Here is a 20,442-nt window from a genome sequence, read left to right on the forward strand (position 1 = left end):
AACAGATAAGGAAATGTTGGGTAGTATGTTAGTTTCAGTCACCATTTACTTTCATTGTATGGAAAAACAAAAGATGCAATAAAGTGAATGGTGACTGAGACTTACAAACTGTACTGCCCTTTTGCATTCCATGGTAGAAAGAAAGCCAAATAGGCTCGGAAAAACACCAGGGTGAGTAAATAATGACAGAATCTCCATTTTTGGGCAAACTATCCCTTTAAGAGATACATTTGTTTTATCTCTCAAAATGTAAAGTATGAGTACCAGATTTGACTTTTTTTGCTGAAAGTCTGAACCACCACAACATAGTCTCTCTGTTCCTCGAATGAATCCAGGTGTTAACAGGTTCGGCAACAGTCTATTTGAGTTTTACAGGCTGTAAATACATTGACCTATTAATATTCATTTAGCAGACATGTTTATCCAAAGTGACTTACAAAGGAAAAACAGAATTAATTATAAATACTATATACAGTATTACATGTAATACTGTTATAGCAGTGCTGCAATACTGACTTTCAGAATAATCAAGGAGAGCAAAAGTGTAACTGCGCAAAAGTACAAAAAAAGGAACGATCATTTTTGTGGTAATAGGAGGTGGCAATGGGTAATAATGTAATTGGAATTTTATGCTATTAGGCAGTGTCTTTATTTGTGGTATGCTATTTGTGGTGCTTTATTTATAGTAAATACAGCCCGAGCAGCAAGCATTAACTCAACAACATCGATTCACAAATTATAGTAGGTTACACTTAGTAGGTTTATTAATCATAGAGTCACTCAGAACATGTTCAGCGAGGAGATTTCATTGCAAACCCTCTGAAAAAGCAAATTCTCATTTTGTGATTTAAAATAATATAGCATGAGAGATTCATACTGTAAGACTTTGTTGTAATTGATGATATTTGGTTCGTTAACTCTGTTTGGGATTCCGCAGGGCTATGTGTTAGGACCTCAACATGTTGTTTGTAAAGATTGCCTGTAGAATACTACACTATTGTTTTTGAACAAGATTCAACTCTTTTAAGATGAGAGACAAAAGTTTGACTTTGTTCTAAGGCTTTTCAATTTAATTTGTGTGTGTGTGTGTGTGTGTGTGTGCAGATTAGAGCAGCTGGGCTTCAATGCTCTTCTCCAGCTGATGATTGGAGTTCCGTTAGAGATGGTTCATGGGATCCTGAGAATCAGTCTGCTGTATATGGCAGGAGTCGTCGCTGGTGAGTCTGTGTGTGTGTGTCCACATAAGTCTTGCTGTCCTTGTACTGTAAAAATGTGCTCATATTTATGATGGACATATCACCAGGGGGCAATGATCCAATCAATAATCTTTGAATTATTCACACAAACTCACACACTCTCGCTCTCTCTGTCTCTGTCTAATACTGTCACTCACTATCATGCACACACACACACACAGTGCAAGAATTTTTGCAGATGAATTTGCAACCAACATTGAATACTGACACACACAAACTAAAAGTTTTTTCACCTACTACACACAGGTAGCTTCCTTGCGTTTAAAACATCAAGACTGCGTGCACAGACTTAATGGAATGCTGGTGTCTCGAGAAGCAATTTAAGAAGTTCTGTTTGTCATCTTAAAAATGTGGCACTTTTGGTGTGAAGATGTGCTGCAGTGGACCCTTTTAAATTTTTTAGGTTTGAAATGCAGAATTAAACTACAGCGGTGAACTGCATTCCAGTTTGGTTCAACAGCAAAAGAATAAATGCACTTTTAAAAATGCATATTTCCTCAACTTTCTAAAAAAGAAAGAAAAATAGAGATGGACCGATATTGGGGTTTAATGACTGACACGATACTGATTAAATTTGTGTTTAAGAGTCCAATAACCGATATGCACTACCCATTTTTAATTCTTGTTTTATTTCTGCTTTTAAGCACGTTAACAACTTAATCATTTATCACTTACCTCTGGTGAACTGCTTTAAAAAACTAATATTGCACAGTCTACAGAGATTTAATTTGAATAGTTTTAGTTGCAATATACAGTACACTTGTTCAAAGCCCCTCTTTTAATTAATATTTCAAATGTAAAGTTTTGAGGGGCCTGTGTAGCTCAGCGAGTAAAGACGCTGACTACCACACCTGGAGTTGCAAGTTCGAATCCAGGGCGTGCTGAGTGACTCCAGTCAGGCTTCCTAAGCAACCAAATTGGCCCGGTTGCTAGGGAGGGTAGAGTCACATGGGGTAACCTCCTCGTGGTTGCTATAATGTGATTTGCTCTCGGTGGGGCACGTGGTGAGTTGTGCGTGGATGCCGCGGAGAATAGCGTGAAGCCTCCACACATGCTAGGTCTCCACGGTAATGCCCTCAACAAGCCATGTGATCAGATGCATGGATTGATGGTCTCAGATGGGAAGGCAACTGAGATTTGTCCTTCGCCATCCAGATTGAGGTGAGTCACTACGCCACCACGAGGACTTAGAGCGCATTGGGAATTGGGCATTCCAAATTGGGGAGAAAAGGGGAGATTATCTCTTGCAACTTTTGTGTTCAACTTTATCAGTATACCTGATATTAAATAACCGATTATGTGGAAAAGTGTAAATATCTAGATATGGAGAAAGAGTTATGGATTACGTCAATCAGAAGAGAGAAAGATGCCAAATTTACTGTCACTCCCTCAGCAGCTATACTGAAACCCCATTACAGCAGTGTTGACTTGTATTTTTAAATGAATGAGTAATATGACACAAACTCATATAAATATACATGAAATAATAAAAAAATAATTAAATAAAAAATAGCTAGATTTACTGTCCCAAATTAAGGGAGTCTTTGAAAATGCCCATATTCCTCATGTTTATGGCTGCAACAACGCGTCCTGTGTGAACGGCCCCTATGACCGACTGTCAGTGTTGAGGATAGTGAAATGGGAATTACAGAAAGGAAAAATTAGAGTTTGCAAGAACTGCTAGTAGAAAGTAAGGGCAGTCAGAAGAGAAAATTGTGATAATATGTGTAAGAAAAGAAGAGAGGAACAAGTTTGGAGGGTATTCGAGAAGAAAGAGTAACAAGAAAATGAACCAGATAAAAGAGAGAATGACGAAAAGGAGGCAGAGTGCTGAGCATAGCACAAATCAGTGTACAGTGTGAGCGATATGGACAATCTGTCACACACACACACACATACACACACTCAAGATATGCCAATATTTAATTATCTCACCCTGTTTCTGCTGTATTATGCATGTATGTTTGCTTTCAAATGAGATTTTAGTTTAGGGTAGAGTATTAGTTTTACTGTAGGGCCTCTGGTATGAATATTTGTGTGAACATCTGTTAATGTAAAACATCCAAACAATCTAAAACATGTAAACATCTGCGAAAATGACAAACCAGAGAGTCTGTATTAAAACTGAGTGTTTTTCAAATGTTGCTCTTTTATAGCTCAGGAGACATGGGCTGGTATACTCCATACTACTCTTATTATTTCTGCAGTATATAGTGTACATACTTTCTCCATGCATAAAATACCAGGATGACCAACTATACTGTATATGCCAAATGTGCGGTGTACAACAGTATAGAACACACTGTGTGGAATACTGTATCCTGCGATACAATGTGCTTAACTTGACCTTCCAGTTCTACTGTCACAAATGATAATAACAGACAAACTTTTTTATATCTCCTTTGACTATAATTGGACTTAAAATGCAACCTAGCCATTTTTGTTTCAAAGATAACAACCGGACACATCTTGCCGAGGTCATGAGACAATAATGTAGCATAATGTTTTAAATGTTTATCATTGGGGTCACGTGACGCCATGCAAGGAGCAGACGTGTGAGTGATGAGCTCTGCGCACTTTGCTGAATTTTCGATTATTTTCATGTTATAATCTGGTGAAATTTGATACACCCAGTTACATATTTGCCCTTTGTTGCAAAACATGGTAAAGAAGTCAAAATCCTCGGGCTCTGGAGACATTAAAAGACACTTACGTGTTCAGGATGAAAGCCCTGACAGGCCTACAGACCGGGGACTCGATTTGGATGGCGCGGCGGGAGAGGAGATCCAGCGTCAGTTGTCCAACATGTCAGTGATGTTAACGAAGACTCTTGCTGACTTGGAGGATCTTGCTGTAATACGTCGATCGATTACGGCGATGGAAACAAAATTCTCCAAGTTAGCTACAAGAGTGACTGATGTTGAAAAACGAATCGATTTTCTGGAATCTTCGGAGAGGGAATTAACTGCTAATCCGCCCGCGACCAAAGTTGATCTGGAACATCTCCTTGAAAAGCTTGAAGATCTTGAGAATAGAAACCACAGGAATAACGTTCGAATTGTTGGAATTCCTGAGCATGAGGAGGGCAGAGATATGGTGAAATTCCTAGACGAGTTTTTCCCGAGTCTGCTTGACATAACAGGCCACAAGCTGGAAATCGAGCGAGCTCACAGAGTGCCAGCTCGGAGATCTGCTGAGGGAGACGGGCCAGATCGATTCTGGCCAGATTTCTGAGATCATCCGATAAAGATCTTGTGTTGCACCAGGCGAGGAGCAAAGAGAAGCTTTCTTGGAAGAACCATAATATTTTCTTGTTCCCGGACTTTGCGAGTTCGACAAGAGAGAAATGCGATCGGTTCAAGGAATGCAAGAAACTCTTACATCAGAAAAAGATCTCGTTTGCTCTAATGTTCCCAGCCAAATTGAGAATAGAAACGAAAGTCGGTCGCAAAGTATTCACATGTCCAAATCTGGCAATGTCTTTTATAGAATCAATGTCTGAGTAAACCATTGGATGTTCCTCATGTGAGTGGGCCTGACTCACTGTACTTACTCTTGAGGAAGCTGGGCGACATTTTAGGTTTTTTGCGTTGGCTCCGCCGTGCGGCTGGAGCTTGTTTTGTGAATAACACTTTCCTTAAAGAAACTTTTGCATTGAAGTTCCCGGACAGATTGAGAGTGGACATTATGGATGACCGCAAAATATCTACATGCTCACACAAAGGATGTCTTTTATAAAGTTGATGGATGGTGTAAGTCATGGTATATACTTTTATGCAGCCTCTGATTGAATTGACTCGATCATCCGGGAGAACCGGGATGCCGGTTTTGTTTCTTTTTGTATTGGTTCTGCCTAGCGGCTGGAGCTTGTTCTGTTGAATAACATTCCTTTGGAACAGCTGTTGATTCATCTGTTCATTCTTCATGCTTATTCCTCCTGCTGGCTGTGGTTTGTTTTGTTGAGTTTTTTTTTTTTTTTTAACGAGACATTGGAAAGATTACGTCATCCGCTGAACTCATAACAGCCAGCTCACTGAACATTCATTTGTCTGTCCAAGGAATCTGAATGGTTTTATATCAGCTGAAATTTGATTTGTGGAAGATCACACCTTTGAGACAGTTCTGTGAATGAATTTACATGTTCTTTGTGTTCATTCTTCTTATTGAATGGGTTTATTTCACAAAGTTTTTTGTGTTATGTAATTAAATTGAGCAATCCGATAGCAAAGTTGTCGTGGGGACTCGTGGGCGTTCATGGACCTTTTGAGTTTAGAGGGATTGTCGCCAGTTGGCGCTATCGTGCGCGGGGTTAATGCGCACGTTTTTCTTTTTTCTGTTTGTTTTCTTCGGGGGGATCTTCGGGGGTTGATTGTTTCACTAATGGGGAATGTGGTCTTCATAATTTTGTTTTTGGCACACAATTTATTTTTTCTATTATATCAATATGTCAGTTGTTAATATAAGTGTACTATCTCTCTCCACATGGAATGTGAATGGGTTGGGGCACCCCATAAAAAGAAGGAAGGTTATTTCTTTTCTTAAACGTAAGAAATATGATATAGTGTTTCTTCAAGAAACACATCTCTCCCTGCAGGAAGCTGAAAAATTTGGGAAGATATGGGGTGGACATGCTTTCTTTATTGCTGGCACAAGTAAGAGCAAGGGAGTCATTATATTGATTAATAAACATTTACAATTCAAATGTCTCAAACAGATTAAAGATAAATTAGGAAGAGTAATTATAGTTTTAGCTGAAATTCAAGGGCAAAGGTTGATTTTGGCTAATATTTACGCACCTAACGCTGATGATCAGGGCTTTTTTATAGATCTTGAAGGGATGTTGCAAGCTGCTGGCACCCCTCATGATATAATATTGGGAGGAGACTTCAATCTTTTGATGGATTCAGTCCTTGATCATAGCGAAGCAAAAGTGTGTAAGCCCCCTAGAGCAACACTGACGCTTCACAGGATGTGTAAAAATCTTGGTCTTTCGGATATTTGGAGACTTTTGAACCCATCTGGTAGGGACTATACATTTTTTTCCATCAGTCCATAAGATTTATTCTAGAATAGATTTTTTTTTTTTTTGATATCCAAATCCCTAATTTCATTTGTTGTTGATTGCTCAGTTGGAAACATTTTAGTCTCGGATCACGCCCTGGTGAGTTTAGAGTGTTGCCATATACAGAGAAAAATAAACCATATAGTTGGCTCCTTAATGTATCCCTTCTGTAAAATCCTGATTTCCAACAAATGTTAAAGACTGAAATCAATGTTTATATGGAGACCAACTGGTCCTCAGTACCCTCTGTGAGCATGGCTTGGGAGGCACTTAAAGTAGTTCTTAGGGGCTGGATCATACAGTATGCCTCATTCATCAAAAAATCCAAAGCACGAGAACTCATGGAGTTGGAAGGAAATATTAAAAGTGCAGAGGCAGAGCTGAAGCACCGTATGTCAGCTGATGGCCTCAGAGAACTGACCCGATTGGAATATAGATATAATACTATTTTGTCACGGAAAGTGGAGTTTTGGTTATTCAGGGCAAGACAGTCATACTTTGAGTCAGGTGACAAAGCAGGGAAGCTTTTGGCTAGATATATAAAGCAGAGAGAGTCTTTTTCTACCATTCCCTCAGTGAAATCTGCTGGTGGTGAAATATTTACCTCAGCCATTGATATTAATAATGCCTTTAAAGAGTTCTATATTGATCTTTATAGTTCCACGTCTTCGTCTACTGATGAAGACATTAGAAACTTTGTGGAACCATTAGATCTTCCTAAACTGACGATTGAGCAAAAAAAACTCTCTTGATTCTGAGATAAACTTGGAGGAGCTTGACGAGGTAATTAAGTCCCTACCTACTAGCAAGGCTCCAGGGCCAGATGGTTTTGCCGCAGAATTTTTTAGATCTTATGCTACAGAACTGGCTCCACTTTTGTTAGAAGTTTATACTGAATCATTAAAGAATGGAAAGCTTCCTCCAACCATGACACAAGCCCGGATCAGTCTGATTCTTAAAAAGGACAAAGATCCAAGCGAGTGTAAAAGTTACCATCCAATTTCCCTGATCCAACTAGATGTAAAAATATTGTCAAAAATTTTGGCTAATCGATTAAGTAAAGTTATGACATCTCTTATACATATAGATCAGGTGGGATTTATTCGGGTCCGCAGCTCTTCTGATAACATCAGGCGTCTCATCAATATCATGTGGTCAGTAGCGAATGATCAATCTCCAGTCGCTGCCATCTCACTTGATGCCGAAAAGGCGTTTGATATGGTAGAATGGGATTATCTTTTTAAGATTTTGGAAATGTATGGGTTTGGGAGTACATTTATTGGTTGGATTAAGTTACTTTATAGACACCCTGTAGCAGCGGTACAAACAAATGGATTAATCTCAGATTATTTTACTTTGTAAAGAGGCACTCAGCAGGGTTGCCCTCTTTCCCCATTATTGTCCTGTCTTGCCCTGGAACCATTAGCAGCTGCGATAAGAAAAGAGGATGATTTTCCAGGTGTGGTGGCGGGAGGTGTGCCGCATAAACTCTTGCTTTACGCAGATGATATTTTATTATTTGTCTCTGAACCTACTAGATCTTTGCCTTGCCTCCACAGAATTATTAATTCCTTTTCCAAGTTCTCAGTATACAAAGTCAATTGGGCTAAATCCGTAGCTTTGGCTTTGATAGCATACTGCCCAGTAACGGCTTTTCAGCCGGGCGCCTTCCAGTGGCCCAGACAGGGCATTAAGTATTTGGGGATTTTATTCCCAGCAAATTTGTCTGATTTAATTAGTGTTAATTTTGACCCTTTAATAAAAAGGTTTTTGAGCGATGTGGGCAGGTGGGCTTCATTACATTTATCGATGATTGGGAAGGTTAATGTTATTAAAATGAATTGTATTCCAAAATTTAACTACCTGCTACAATTTCTCCCTGTAGATGTCCCCTCTCTTATTTCAAGGAATTTGATAGGATAGCGAAGTCCTTCATTTGGAATGGTAAACGTCCCAGATTGCATTTTAATAAATTACATAGGCCGATAGACAAAGGAGGGCTAGGCCTACCCAAGATTTTATTTTATTACTATGCGTTCAGTCTCAGACATTTGGCTCATTGGTCACTTCCACCTGAGAGAGCTCCTCCCTGGTTTGTTATTGAACAGGCAGTTCTTGCCCCTATTTCGGCATTACAAAGCATCTCTATCAAACTAATCGGAAAAGTTAAGTTACACCCCGTTATTTCGCATTTACACTCGGTATGGACTAAAGTGTCCAGATTGTTTAAATTGGACACTTATTTAAATGCTGCCTCGAGCATATGGCAGAACCCAAGATTGTGTATTGGCAAGTCTCCTTTCTGCTGGCCGGAGTGGATTGTGAGGGGGGTTGCTACACTCGGTGACCTATATGAAGGTGGTGTGTTGAGATCATTTGAAAACTTGGTCCAACATTTTGGGATCCCCAGACCTCAGTTTTATAGGTATTTACAACTGCGCCACCTGCTTTGCACTATTTTTGGGAGTAGCACACATCCCCCTAAGGAGGCAGATGCTTCGGGAGAGGTGATTGTGGCTTTTGGAAAAGGTCATGAGGCATCAGTGTACTACTCCCTGTTAATTCAGAGTATGGGGGACGGACCCTTAACTTCTCTCAAGAGAGTATGGGAGAAAGATTTCAACTTGGCATTGGAGGAAGGAGTGTGGGCTAAGATTCTTAAAAACGTTAAGTCTGCATCTAGTGATGCAAGGGTGCGTCTTATACAATTCAAAATTTTGCATAGATTTTATTGGACCCCCTCTAGACTGTATAGGCTCAGTCTTAAAGACACACCCACCTGCTGGAGATGCCAATCGGAGGATGGAGATATGGCCCATATTTTTTGGTGGTGTGTCGAGATCCAAAAATTCTGGTCGAAGGTTCAGAATTTTGTGTGCGACGTGGTGGGCACTCAAGTTTCTTTTTGTCCCAGACTTTGTGTTCTGGGCGATGGGGCGGTCATCGATGTGGGGGATGGCCATATAGGGAACTGGGTTCTGACGTGTGATGATCGGCAGGCAGGTTTTTTTGAGGGGTTGGAGGTCAGCTGGTGCGCCCCCATATCCGGAGTGGTACACGGAGGTGGGGAGGGTGGCAGCTTATGAGGAGGTGTCATCTGGAAGACGGGGTGGCTTGGATAAGTTTGTTCGGAAATGGGGCAGGTATTTGGAGTTTTTGGAGGGCTCTCGGTTAGGGTGTGGAGAGAGTAGTGTATTATAGTTTGTATGATTATTATGTGTGTGTATGTATGTATGTATGTGTGTATATATATGTATATGTATTTATGTATGTATATGTATGTATGTATATTGACCACAGGGTTGTTTTTATTTTGGGGGGGGGGGGGTCGGGGAGGGGGGGTTGTGGGGTTTAAATGTTGATTTTATATATATATATATATATATATATATATATATATATATATATATATATATATATATATATATATATTATTATATATATATATATATATATAGTTGGTTGGCTAGTTGGTTACTTGGCGGGTCAAAGGCTACCATATGTAAATGACTATGAGGTTGTTTTAACCTAACTTTTCCCACTATTTTCCACATTTTAAGAACATGGATGGATAATTCCAAATCATGTCTGTCATTTTGACAGATAAAATACAAGAAAGAAAGCCATTTAAACTAGAGGTAGACTGATATATATCGGTTTTACTGATTAATCTGTGCCGATAGTTGATTTTTAGAAGTATTGGTTATCTGTAAAAATCAATGCGATAGTTGCCGATTTCTCCGTGTTCCTCCTCCAGAGGATACTACAGTTCCACTGTCTTTAATCATTAACAGTTCTCATCCGGGGGCCTGGGTAGCTCAGCGAGTACTGATGCTGACTACCACCCCTGGAGTCACGAGTTCGAATCCAGGGTGTGCTGAGTGACTCCAGCCAGGTCTCATAAGCAACCAAATTGGCCCGGTTGCTAGGGAGGGTAGAGTCACATGGGGTAACCTCCTCGATTATTGGTTCTCGCTCTCAGTGGGACATGTGGTAAGTTGTGTGTGGATTGCGGAGAGTAGCATAAGCCTCCACATGCTGTGAGTCTCTGTGGTGTCATGCACAACGTGCCACGTGATAAGATGCGCGGATTGACTGTCTCAGAAGCGGAGGCAACTGAGACTTGTCCTCTGCCACCCGGATTGAGTTGAGTAACCGCACCACCATGAGGACCTAGTAAGTAGTGGGAATTGGGCATTCAAAATTGGGGAGAAAAGGGGATAAAAAAAAATTTAAAAAACAGTTCTCATCCATATTTCCTCACTTTTATGCATATTTTGTTATTTTGATTAGATAAATCACGTGTTCTAAATTAAAGCGAGGGCATGCAAAGAAAAATGTGACTTTTTGGAAATGTGCCCTGTTTTGGAAGCACATATATTGTGCTTCCAAATTCATATCTTCTAAATAGTAATAAAAAACATATAGTGATGTACATATATATATATATATATATAGATAGATAGATAGATAGATATAATCTTTAATCTGGTGAATATATAGGCTATAAAACATTTTATTTGGTAAATAGTCATATAGAGCATTGTTATGGAGCCAAGTCTCTGTCAGTTCAAAATAAAAGTCCCTAAATATGAATGTGTATTTTGGGCTTGTTTAAAGTTGAAAGTCGTGCATTATGCACCAAATCTTAAATGTTTTTTTTTTTTCTGGTTATTATTGGGATTGTGAATTTTTTTTTCATTTAGGATTTAACATTCTCTAAATCGATTTTAAAAACTATCGTCACATTAATATCTTACTGGCCTTTTCCACCACCCTAGTTATTGGAATCGGCAAAATCCACTATTGGTTGACCTTGAATTTAAACCATAGCATGTCAACCATCTATATTTTAACGCAGAGCACTTTGCTTTGGTATTCCAGACTAATTTTTAATAAAGAATTCTCAGTTGTTTAATTTAAGTGTCTTTGTCTCACATGTTTCTCTGAAAATGTCTAGGACATATGACATACGGCTGTAAATTAGCTTCTTGTTTGGACTACAGCACAAAGAACAGACTTCCACGTATTCTTATGACACCAGTAAGACTCTGTTAAACTCCAAATAATCAAGAAAAACGGCCATGCATATGAAATAAGCCAAATAATTTCACTGATTGTCAGAACATTGATTTAGCAAGAACTGTCCAGCAGACTAAACTTGTGTTTTTCCATCTGTTTTCTCAGGTTCATTGACGGTGTCCATCACGGATATGCGAGCGCCGGTGGTGGGCGGGTCCGGCGGGGTCTATGCACTTTGCTCAGCACATCTCGCTAACGTTGTCATGGTAACCAACACTAACTTGCTGCCATGGCGACTTCTGACAGCATGTATGAAAAGGGAGGCAGAAGAAGAGATTTAGACAGAGAGAGAAAGCTGACGGATAAATCTCGCCGGATGCTTTATATTAGGGATTCCATAAAGATCAAAAGAGTCTGTAATCACAGACAGATTAAAACAGGCCTCCAAGAGTCATACAATCTCTTGATCACAGGCTGTATTTTGATGAAAGCTCAAAGAGATGTTATTAGGGAAATATAAGTGCTTTTTAATTTGTTTGAGTTACAGGAATGTTCTTTGGATAGCATCTGTGGCAATCTGTCATTTACCGCAAGAATTAATTTCTTTCCTTAGTTCTTTCCTCAGTTTGTAAAAACAAGCACAAACCGTGTTTGCAGTAATAGACTTGTAATGAAAGTCTGGGGTAAGACATTACACCAGTGTACATACATTAAAATAAACACTGTTTTGAAAGTTTAACCACAAGATTTAAACATTTTATGTGTTAATATGAGACTAGTGTGATAAAATTGCTTACTGCTCTTGACAGTGTAAAGTTGTATCCAATCTTTCAACTTCTGTCATGACCATGTAAAACTGCAAAACATGGTAACTTTTGCATGATATGTGCAAGGATACCAGAAAGGGACTGTTTAACATGTGTGTGTTTTTATTGCAGAACTGGGCAGGTATGAAGTGTCCATACAAACTGCTACGGATGATTCTTGCACTGGTTTGCAGTGAGTAATTTTGCTGTATTAAAATTATATAGTGTTTGCACTTTCAGGGGAATTAACTTAGGAGTTGGGATATAAGGAAGTATTCCAACAACACTGCAAAAAAAATAATTTTCTTAATTAGTATTTTTGTCTTGTTTTCCAGCAAAAAATATCTATATTTTGTAATATTCTTTAAACAAGATGAATCTACTTGAGCAAAATGGCATAAGATATTTAGTGAGTTGTATGCTTAAAACAAGATTTGTTTTCAAAGGGAAAACGAATTTATTTTTATTACCCCATTGGAAGATTCTTTTCATGTTTTAAGCTTAAAGTTCACTCAATTTTGACAGATTTCTCAAAATAAATAAATAAATAAATAAATAAATAAAATAAGGCAATGCCAGTTTGCTTGTCAAGTAAATGCATCTTGTTTTAAGAGTGTGGATATTTTTTTTCTGGAAAACAAGACAAAAGCACTAATTAAGAAACTGAATGTTTGCAGTTAAGCAAAGAATTACACACATTACCTTTTAAAAAGAAACTTTGTGCATTTTAAATTGAATTTTGTGTTAAAATGTCTTAACTTTTGTCAGTGCGATCAAATATTGAGCCAAGAACAGCCTGATCTCTTGAAAATTACGTGACTGTGGCGTCGTTTTTGCAAAATAATATTACGTGTTTCAGTACATATTGTGGCATTTGAAATGTCCATTGCGTAGCGCTAAAAGCGAGCTAAATGTCCTCCCAAAGAGATTTGTTTTCAGGTTAATGCTCTATCGAGTATTAAATCAACAAAACTTACCTCCCTACCCTAAACCTTAAATCTAAACCTAACCGATAGTGTCATAAAAAGCAAATGTGAGATAAAAAACAACTGCTGAAGCAACCATATCATTTTGTGATTCTTCTATGACACTTTTGGCTCACGTGTCGACTTGCATGCTCTTCAGGACTCGTACCCGGTCCTTTACATTGCCAGTGCAACGCTCTATCAGTTGAGCAACCATGCAATTTGATGCATTCGAACAAGCTTACAATGTAGTTGGTTATGTAATGTAAACATGTATCTCTTTACAAGTCATGCGCTATAGTAAAAGTGTTTAATAAGAGAGCGTTGTGTGAAGAACAGCATTTATGAACTGATAATCTGCAGTTTTACTCGTGATTTGTGTGAAAGGGAATAAATGTCATAGTTGTTGTAGCGCCTCTAGTGTTCATTTCACCAGAAAAATGACACGATACGTACAATGAGCCATTTTGCAAAAATGTAGGTTCAGTAATGTGATTCTAACTGTGCACAGTATACATTCTGCAGCATTCTGGATAAATAGCATGAGTAGTAAGGTAGCATGCTAATCACATTTTCTCTTTCTTACAGTGAGTTCTGAAGTGGGCCGGGCCGTATGGTTACGCTTCTCCCCGCCCCTTCCCTCCTCCGGGCCACAGCCCAGTTTCATGGCACACCTGTCTGGCGCCGTTGTGGGCATCAGCATGGGACTCCTTATCCTACGCAGCTACGAGGAATCCCTGCATAAACAGTGCTCCTGGTGGGTCCTCATCTTCTCCTTCATCACCTTCCTCCTCTTCGCCATCTTTTGGAACATTTTCGCCTATGAATTGCTCGGGGTACAAATCCCGCCCCCTCCCTGATGACACGCCTCCCCAGTGGCTAAGAAGCCACGCCCCCAGATCTCGGTCTAAAACAGGTCCGACCTCAATATACTCCACTAGACCAGCGCTGGAGAAATGGACATGAAAACAAGCAGGATTTGAAACGGCGCAAAATGAGAAACATACTCACATTCCATACAGTAACAGTACAAAACGGCGTGATATTTTTAATAAACACTTCGAGGCAGCTCAAGAGTCCAATGAGCTTATTTGAAAAGACTGTCAGTACTTAGTCTTACAACAAAAACATACACAAAAAACACACACACACACATCAGATTTGTTTTCTTCTTTCTTCTGTGTGTATTTCAGCCTAAGGCTCATTCACGATGCCTTTTTTTGATTTGTTTTGTTTTGATTTGACAGCCTCATCTAAGCCTGTTATGCATTACAGATATGATCCGTATGTTTGAAGATACGGTCCTCGTAGAGGTATGAGGGATTGTTGATATCATTTGATAGTGTTTGTTGTCGAAAATTATGGCTCGTATAAGTAGCGTTCTTTCAAGGTAGAAATTGTGAACAAAATCACGTTTCTAAAGACCTGAAGTTTGAAATTTTTGTTTATGTTATCGTTAGCTGTACACACACACACACACACGCAAACACCAAGGCCAAGAAACAAGAGCTCTGTTTCAAAACAGTGAGCTGCCTACATAGGCGGCATTTTAAGGTATCGTAGGCACGCTTACGATGCAAAGTTTCAGAAGTTATGGCCAAATTCTAAGACACCATCGCATAGATTCATCGCGAATATAGCAATCCCAGAATGCATTGAGGGTGAAAAAAAGTCGTCCAAGATGGTCGACAAGGCGAGATAGGTCGACTGGGATTTTGCCGATACCGATAACTAAGCTGACGGAAAAGGTAGATAACTGATTAATCGGCCTATAGTTTTTAAAAATGGATTTATAGAATGTTGGAAAACATTCTTTCTTTACTATGGCGGGAACAAACATTGAGGCATCAAGAGTCCAAAATAAATAAAATCCCAGATGCAGTTTATTGTGCATGCAGAATCCCCAAAATAACTGGAAAAAATGATTTGTTGCAGAACGTGGAACTTTCAAGTAAGTATGAAATAGGCTAAAATACACCGGGGACTCTTATTTTGAAATGTATCTGCTTCCAGCTCACACAAACACATAAGGGAAACAAAACATGCGCTTACAATCATCTACAATGTGTTAAAATGTAAACACTATCAAGCAAACATTGTGATATAGACTAATAAATACTGTATGAGCAGTAATTCATTTTTGCAAATAAGCAAAAGTTCCAAAATCAAACTGATGAATCTGTAAAACCTATATGTCAATTGATCTCTAGACGCATATAAAAAAATAATCATTTTACCCAAATTGACCCAATTGTCTATGCTTATTAGCTTATCGTGTCATTAGCTTACTCTATAGAAATCAATTGCAGTGTCAAGTCTCCCGTTATTTTTATAATTCACTGAGATGCTGCCGATGTAGGTCATTCCAGATCACTTATCGGGTTCCATTACAGGTAGGATGCTGCCTTTTAATCAGTAGACAGCAAGGCAGCTCACTAGGTTTTGGAACAGAGTACATATCTGGCCCTTCATTTTTAAATTCACAAATATTTCCATTGCACATTCAAACGCAAGTTAGTAAGGAGTTAACAAGCAAAAAACAAAAAACAAAAAAACAAAAAAAAAGACAATACTGCAGCCAATTTGTTTGTGCCACACAGTAATTATTTCTTTAGTTATTGCAGTGCAGGTAACAGTTGTTATGGTAACTGCAGTATCATGAGGTACATTTGACAGAGAAACGGATGTCACGACCACCAATCTTAAAGGAATATTCCGGGTTTAATACAAGTTACGCTCAATCAACAGCATATGTGACGATGTTGATTACCACAAAATAAATGCTGACTTGCCCTACCTTTACTTACTGAGGCACTTACAATGGAAGTCAATGGGGCCAATCCGCAAACGTTAAAATACTGTTTCAATAGTATAGCCGCAAGACATAAACAATATGTGTGTTAACATGATTTTAGTGTGATATAAATCACTTACTAACCTTTTCAGTGTAAAGTTATAGCCAATTTTACAACTTCATCGCCATGACGATGTAATGTCAACAAACCCTAAAATGACTGTAAAAATGATTTAAACAACTTACAGCTCAAATATTACATGAGTTTTAACAGGGAATTAATGTAAGTGCTTTTACAAAAATTATAAGCTTCACATTTCTGCCTTTGAACTCTCCAAAAATTGGCCCCATTGACTTCCATTGTAAGTGCCTCACTGTAACCTCCATACTTGTTTTTTTGTTGTTGTTGTTTTTTTTTTAAAGAAAAGGAAGGACGAGTCAAATACGTTTTCGTGTTAATCAACATTATGCCACAAATGCTGTCGATTGAGCTTAACTTGTATTGAAACTGTAATAATACAAAGTCTTGTTAAAAAGTCAGTCTGCCAGTGAGGGTTGTCTTAGATAATAATAATAAGAAGAAGAAGAAAGATCATAACTGGATTTTATAGGAATGTTTACTTTTATCCTCATGTTCATTACCAGATTGCAAAAGTATACAAAAGGTAAACACTGGAGTACTTTATGATGACAGCAGTGCCCTTAACTCTTTGGCTAGAAACATACTTCACAAATGTATGCTAACATGGATGCTAACACATTGCAAGCGCACTGTGCTTTTGAACAAACTTGACGTGTGTTATTGTGTTACTGTGGCAGTAACAAATCTCAGTACTCAAGCGGGTGATAGTTATCTATCATTCAGGTAGCTAGCTATAAACACCAACAGTTTCTCAGTAAAATTGTCTTCAAACTCTTTACTTTGAACTCTTTTTAAACTCTTTTTAAACTGACCATAGAGTAGGAGAGGACCATTTACTGTACACTTCAGCAGCACCCCTTGTGGCAACAGGGTGTAAGTGTACTTGCATTGCATTATGAATTGCCTTCACGTACTTGAGTGGAGTATATTTTGGACCTTAGACAAAGCAAATAATTACAAATTCTGTAGTGCCAAGTTGTCATTCGCTAAGCTGCTAACAAGATAATTAAAAGGAATTAATGACATTGTTAAAGAAATGTTTATATAAGAGTGATATGTTTGGACTTGATTTCTTTTCATTTTCAAAAAGCACAACAGTATGTTGAAGTCTTTAATGTTGTGGATTTCATGCCATAGGCTTATATTTATATTTATTCAGAGTGGCTATCGTTGTTGGATTGTGGCTTCTGTACAGATTGTTTTAAATACTGAGGGGTGTGATGATGCAAAACCCATGCAAACAGAAAGTGCTGGAAGATTTAAAGCAAAAAACCCAAATGAACAATACAAAATGTTTAATTATAAATTCTCACTATCTGTGCTGTGCCCAAAGGTCATGGTAATATATTATAACACATTCATGCTTTTGAGGGAACATGAGTTATGTGAATATTTTAAAGTCAACATAAAATGGTGTTTGTGTCCCATAAAACAGGATATAAAAGAAGAAAAAAAGATGTAGTGCGGGACTTGATTTTACCCATGAGATATTGATTGGATTTTGAAAAGTGGGAATGATGTACCAGAATGGAGCCAGATTTTTGGAGAGGAAGAGTTGAAAATGAAAGTTCGCAAAAGGGAAAGTTGTTTCAGAGGCGGAGCAAGTTTTTTATTATTACAATTTTATTTAGAAGATTACAAAGACAAGCATTTTTTCTTTGGAATAGGCCGAAAGTTCAACTGCTGAAATCGGTCTGTGCTTACCGAAACTCGAATCACTGCCTCCAGTGGCCGAAGCTGGAAGTGTTGTTAAACATATGGGCACATGTTAGCTTCAGAAAAGCAACATGACGATTTCCCGTGAGATCATGTTGCATGAGTTGAGCGCACAGTAAGACCAGGAACGTGTTATAAAAAATTAAATATGGTCGATTTTGATTTCATGTTGACTTTAAATGTTCTGATTCAGCATGTAATGATGTGTCAGAGCGAAATATACAGTACTGTATAATTCCTGTTATATCCACTTGGCTGGCTCTTTTGGACAGGTGAAAAATGAAAAGCTTATGAAAATGTATGAGACATGCACATTAACAGTGAGAAATAGAGAAATAAATGTTATTAAAAAAAAAAATAAAAAAAAGTGAAAAGCCATGTGGATATGTGAGATATTGCTAAAATGATGGAAAACTGAGAGAGAACAGCAAATGATGGATCCATTATTTTGATTATTAGAACACTCATCAAACAGATGCTGGAATTGTGTGTGTGTGTGTGTGTGTGTGTGTGTGTGTGTGTGTGTGTGTGTTGTGTCTGTAAGTGTGTATATGTGTGTGTGTGTGTGTGTGTGTGTGTGTGTGTTGTGTTGTGTGTGTGTGTGTGTTGTGTCGTGTGTGTGTGTTGTGTGTGTGTGTGTGTGTGTGTGTGTGTGTGTGTGTGTGTGTGTGTGTGTGTGTGTGTGTGTGACCTGCTTTAATGTGCTGTATGACCATTGCTGGTTTTCAGACTGTTACAGTGTGTGATTATTAGAACACTCATCAAACAGATGCTGGAATTGTGTGTGTGTGTGTGTCTGTGTGTGTGTGTTGTGTTGTGTGTGTGTGTGTGTGTGTTGTGTGTTGTGTGTGTGTGTATGTGTGTGTGTGTGTGTGTGTGTGTGTGTGTGTGTGTGTGTGTGTGTGTGTGTGTGTGTGACCCGCTTTAATGTGCTGTATGACCATTGCTGGTTTTCAGACTGTTACAGTGTGTGTCTGAATGTGTTGTTTTAATGAGTGTAAGAAACACTCAGCACAGCCTAAAACAGTTGGGCTGTGTTTGGAATGTAACACTAGTGTACTTGTTACTGCATACTGTGCAGTATACTGTATACTGCTTACTTTTTTTTTTTATAGTATGTAAAACAGTGTGCAATGGATAAATACTGCACAAATATTACGAGTAGTATGGTGGTGGCATGCTGTTCCAAAAACAATCTAAGCAAAGTCCTCTTGAAACTGTGAATGAACCTATTTACCAAGGACCTCCCCTTCTAACCCCACCCACTTTATGTCCCAGCCAATAGCGGCTCTGGTATCTCATACTTAACATCAGTAGCTGGCCAGTCAGCACAGATCATGGTGTTGTGCGTTGATTTTTCCATGCTGTTGTAGGTGTAGGTTCGCAAGAGTGTTGCTTTGAGATCATCGCTGTATTCCAGTGAGATCGTTTGTGTTGCTGCCACAACCGTAGTCCTACTGAGAAATGTAGTCCATTTACAGATTTTCAAAATGGTGCCAAAATACGAGAGATGACGTCTCGTTGCAGTAAAATATGCTGTTTACAACAAGAAAATTAAACTCAAAATATATTAAGGCTATTAGTTTTCTCTGGATCAGATGAAAATTAAAAAAGATGTAAATATTGATAGTTTCTATCAAATTCTTTGTTATCATTTCATGATGTATTGTACTTCTAAAATACTGGGACAAACTGAAGCAATTTTGTTTTTGTAGTTTTATTTTGTGTGGTTTTGTGTTTGCTTTCATTTCTCAGCTGTATGAAATAAAGATCATACTGTGAGGAGACATCTGTCTGTGTGTGTGTGTGTGTGTGTGTGTGTGTGTGAGTGAGTAGGAATGAACTGCAAAGCAAAGTCACCATAAGGCATAATTTTTGGAGACAAAATAAGACTGATTGGAAACTTTTAAACAAAAGGTCAATTAAAGGTGTACTCATTAATTTTTTCCCTATTAAAAAGTTTTACTCCTAAAAAAATGTATTGTAATTTTGATCATGACCACTCACATGAGATGAGGACTCTAGCCAGTAACCTTATAATAGCTGTTTTATTCTACATGGAGCAGGGGCGCCCTCATGGGTGCTGCCATTTTAGAATCACATGACCAGTTGAATATTACTCGCTTAATCTCAGTAACCATCTTTTTATTTAACACTTTCACTCTTGGATTAAATTAATCATGTCTGATTGTGAATAGTGAATTTCCACAATGGCATCTGTAACTGAAAACTACTGATTTTTTTAATGATGCTGCATCCACACCACTAGGTGTCACACAAAATGTTTTATTTTCTATTTATTTTATAAGTTTGCCATTCTTGGAATACTTGTTACCAAAATTTAGGAATACAGATTAAAATCCTGTGTTTTTTTGTAATGTTCTAGCAACAATTAAATTACATTCAAAATTAAAATTAAAGTACATTTCATAATTGTTTTAATATTTGAAAGTAACAGGGTTGCTGATTTAGCCTTCGTTGTTGCTAGCTTGTTTGGGACCAAACATTGGTTTTGAATTATTTATGAAACTGTTTTAATTATTAAAATTAAATATTTAAATTAATCATAAATATATACCGTACAATGTATTGAATATATTCATTAATTTAATTATTACATCAATAAAATTACATTATAAATATTTAATTATTTTAATTAAAATATTTCATATTGAATAT

At 38.0% G+C, this 20,442-nt stretch overlaps 1 protein-coding gene across 1 annotated transcript in view; it reads left to right on the forward strand.

Moving 5' to 3' along the window:
• The window catches only part of LOC127434135 (rhomboid-related protein 1-like), a 34,241-nt gene extending 14,648 nt beyond the window's left edge, over positions 1 to 19,593 (forward strand). The window contains exons 5-8 of the mRNA XM_051686654.1: positions 1,105 to 1,217; positions 11,506 to 11,606; positions 12,279 to 12,339; positions 13,700 to 19,593. Of these exons, the coding sequence (XP_051542614.1) occupies positions 1,105 to 1,217; positions 11,506 to 11,606; positions 12,279 to 12,339; positions 13,700 to 13,971 (547 nt within the window). The 3' untranslated portion in view covers positions 13,972 to 19,593. The remainder of the gene's footprint in view (positions 1 to 1,104; positions 1,218 to 11,505; positions 11,607 to 12,278; positions 12,340 to 13,699) is intronic.
• Positions 19,594 to 20,442: the final 849 nt, after the last annotated feature.

The sequence above is a fragment of the Myxocyprinus asiaticus genome, chromosome 44, assembly GCF_019703515.2.
Source record: "Myxocyprinus asiaticus isolate MX2 ecotype Aquarium Trade chromosome 44, UBuf_Myxa_2, whole genome shotgun sequence".
NCBI classification, from domain to species: domain Eukaryota; kingdom Metazoa; phylum Chordata; class Actinopteri; order Cypriniformes; family Catostomidae; genus Myxocyprinus; species Myxocyprinus asiaticus.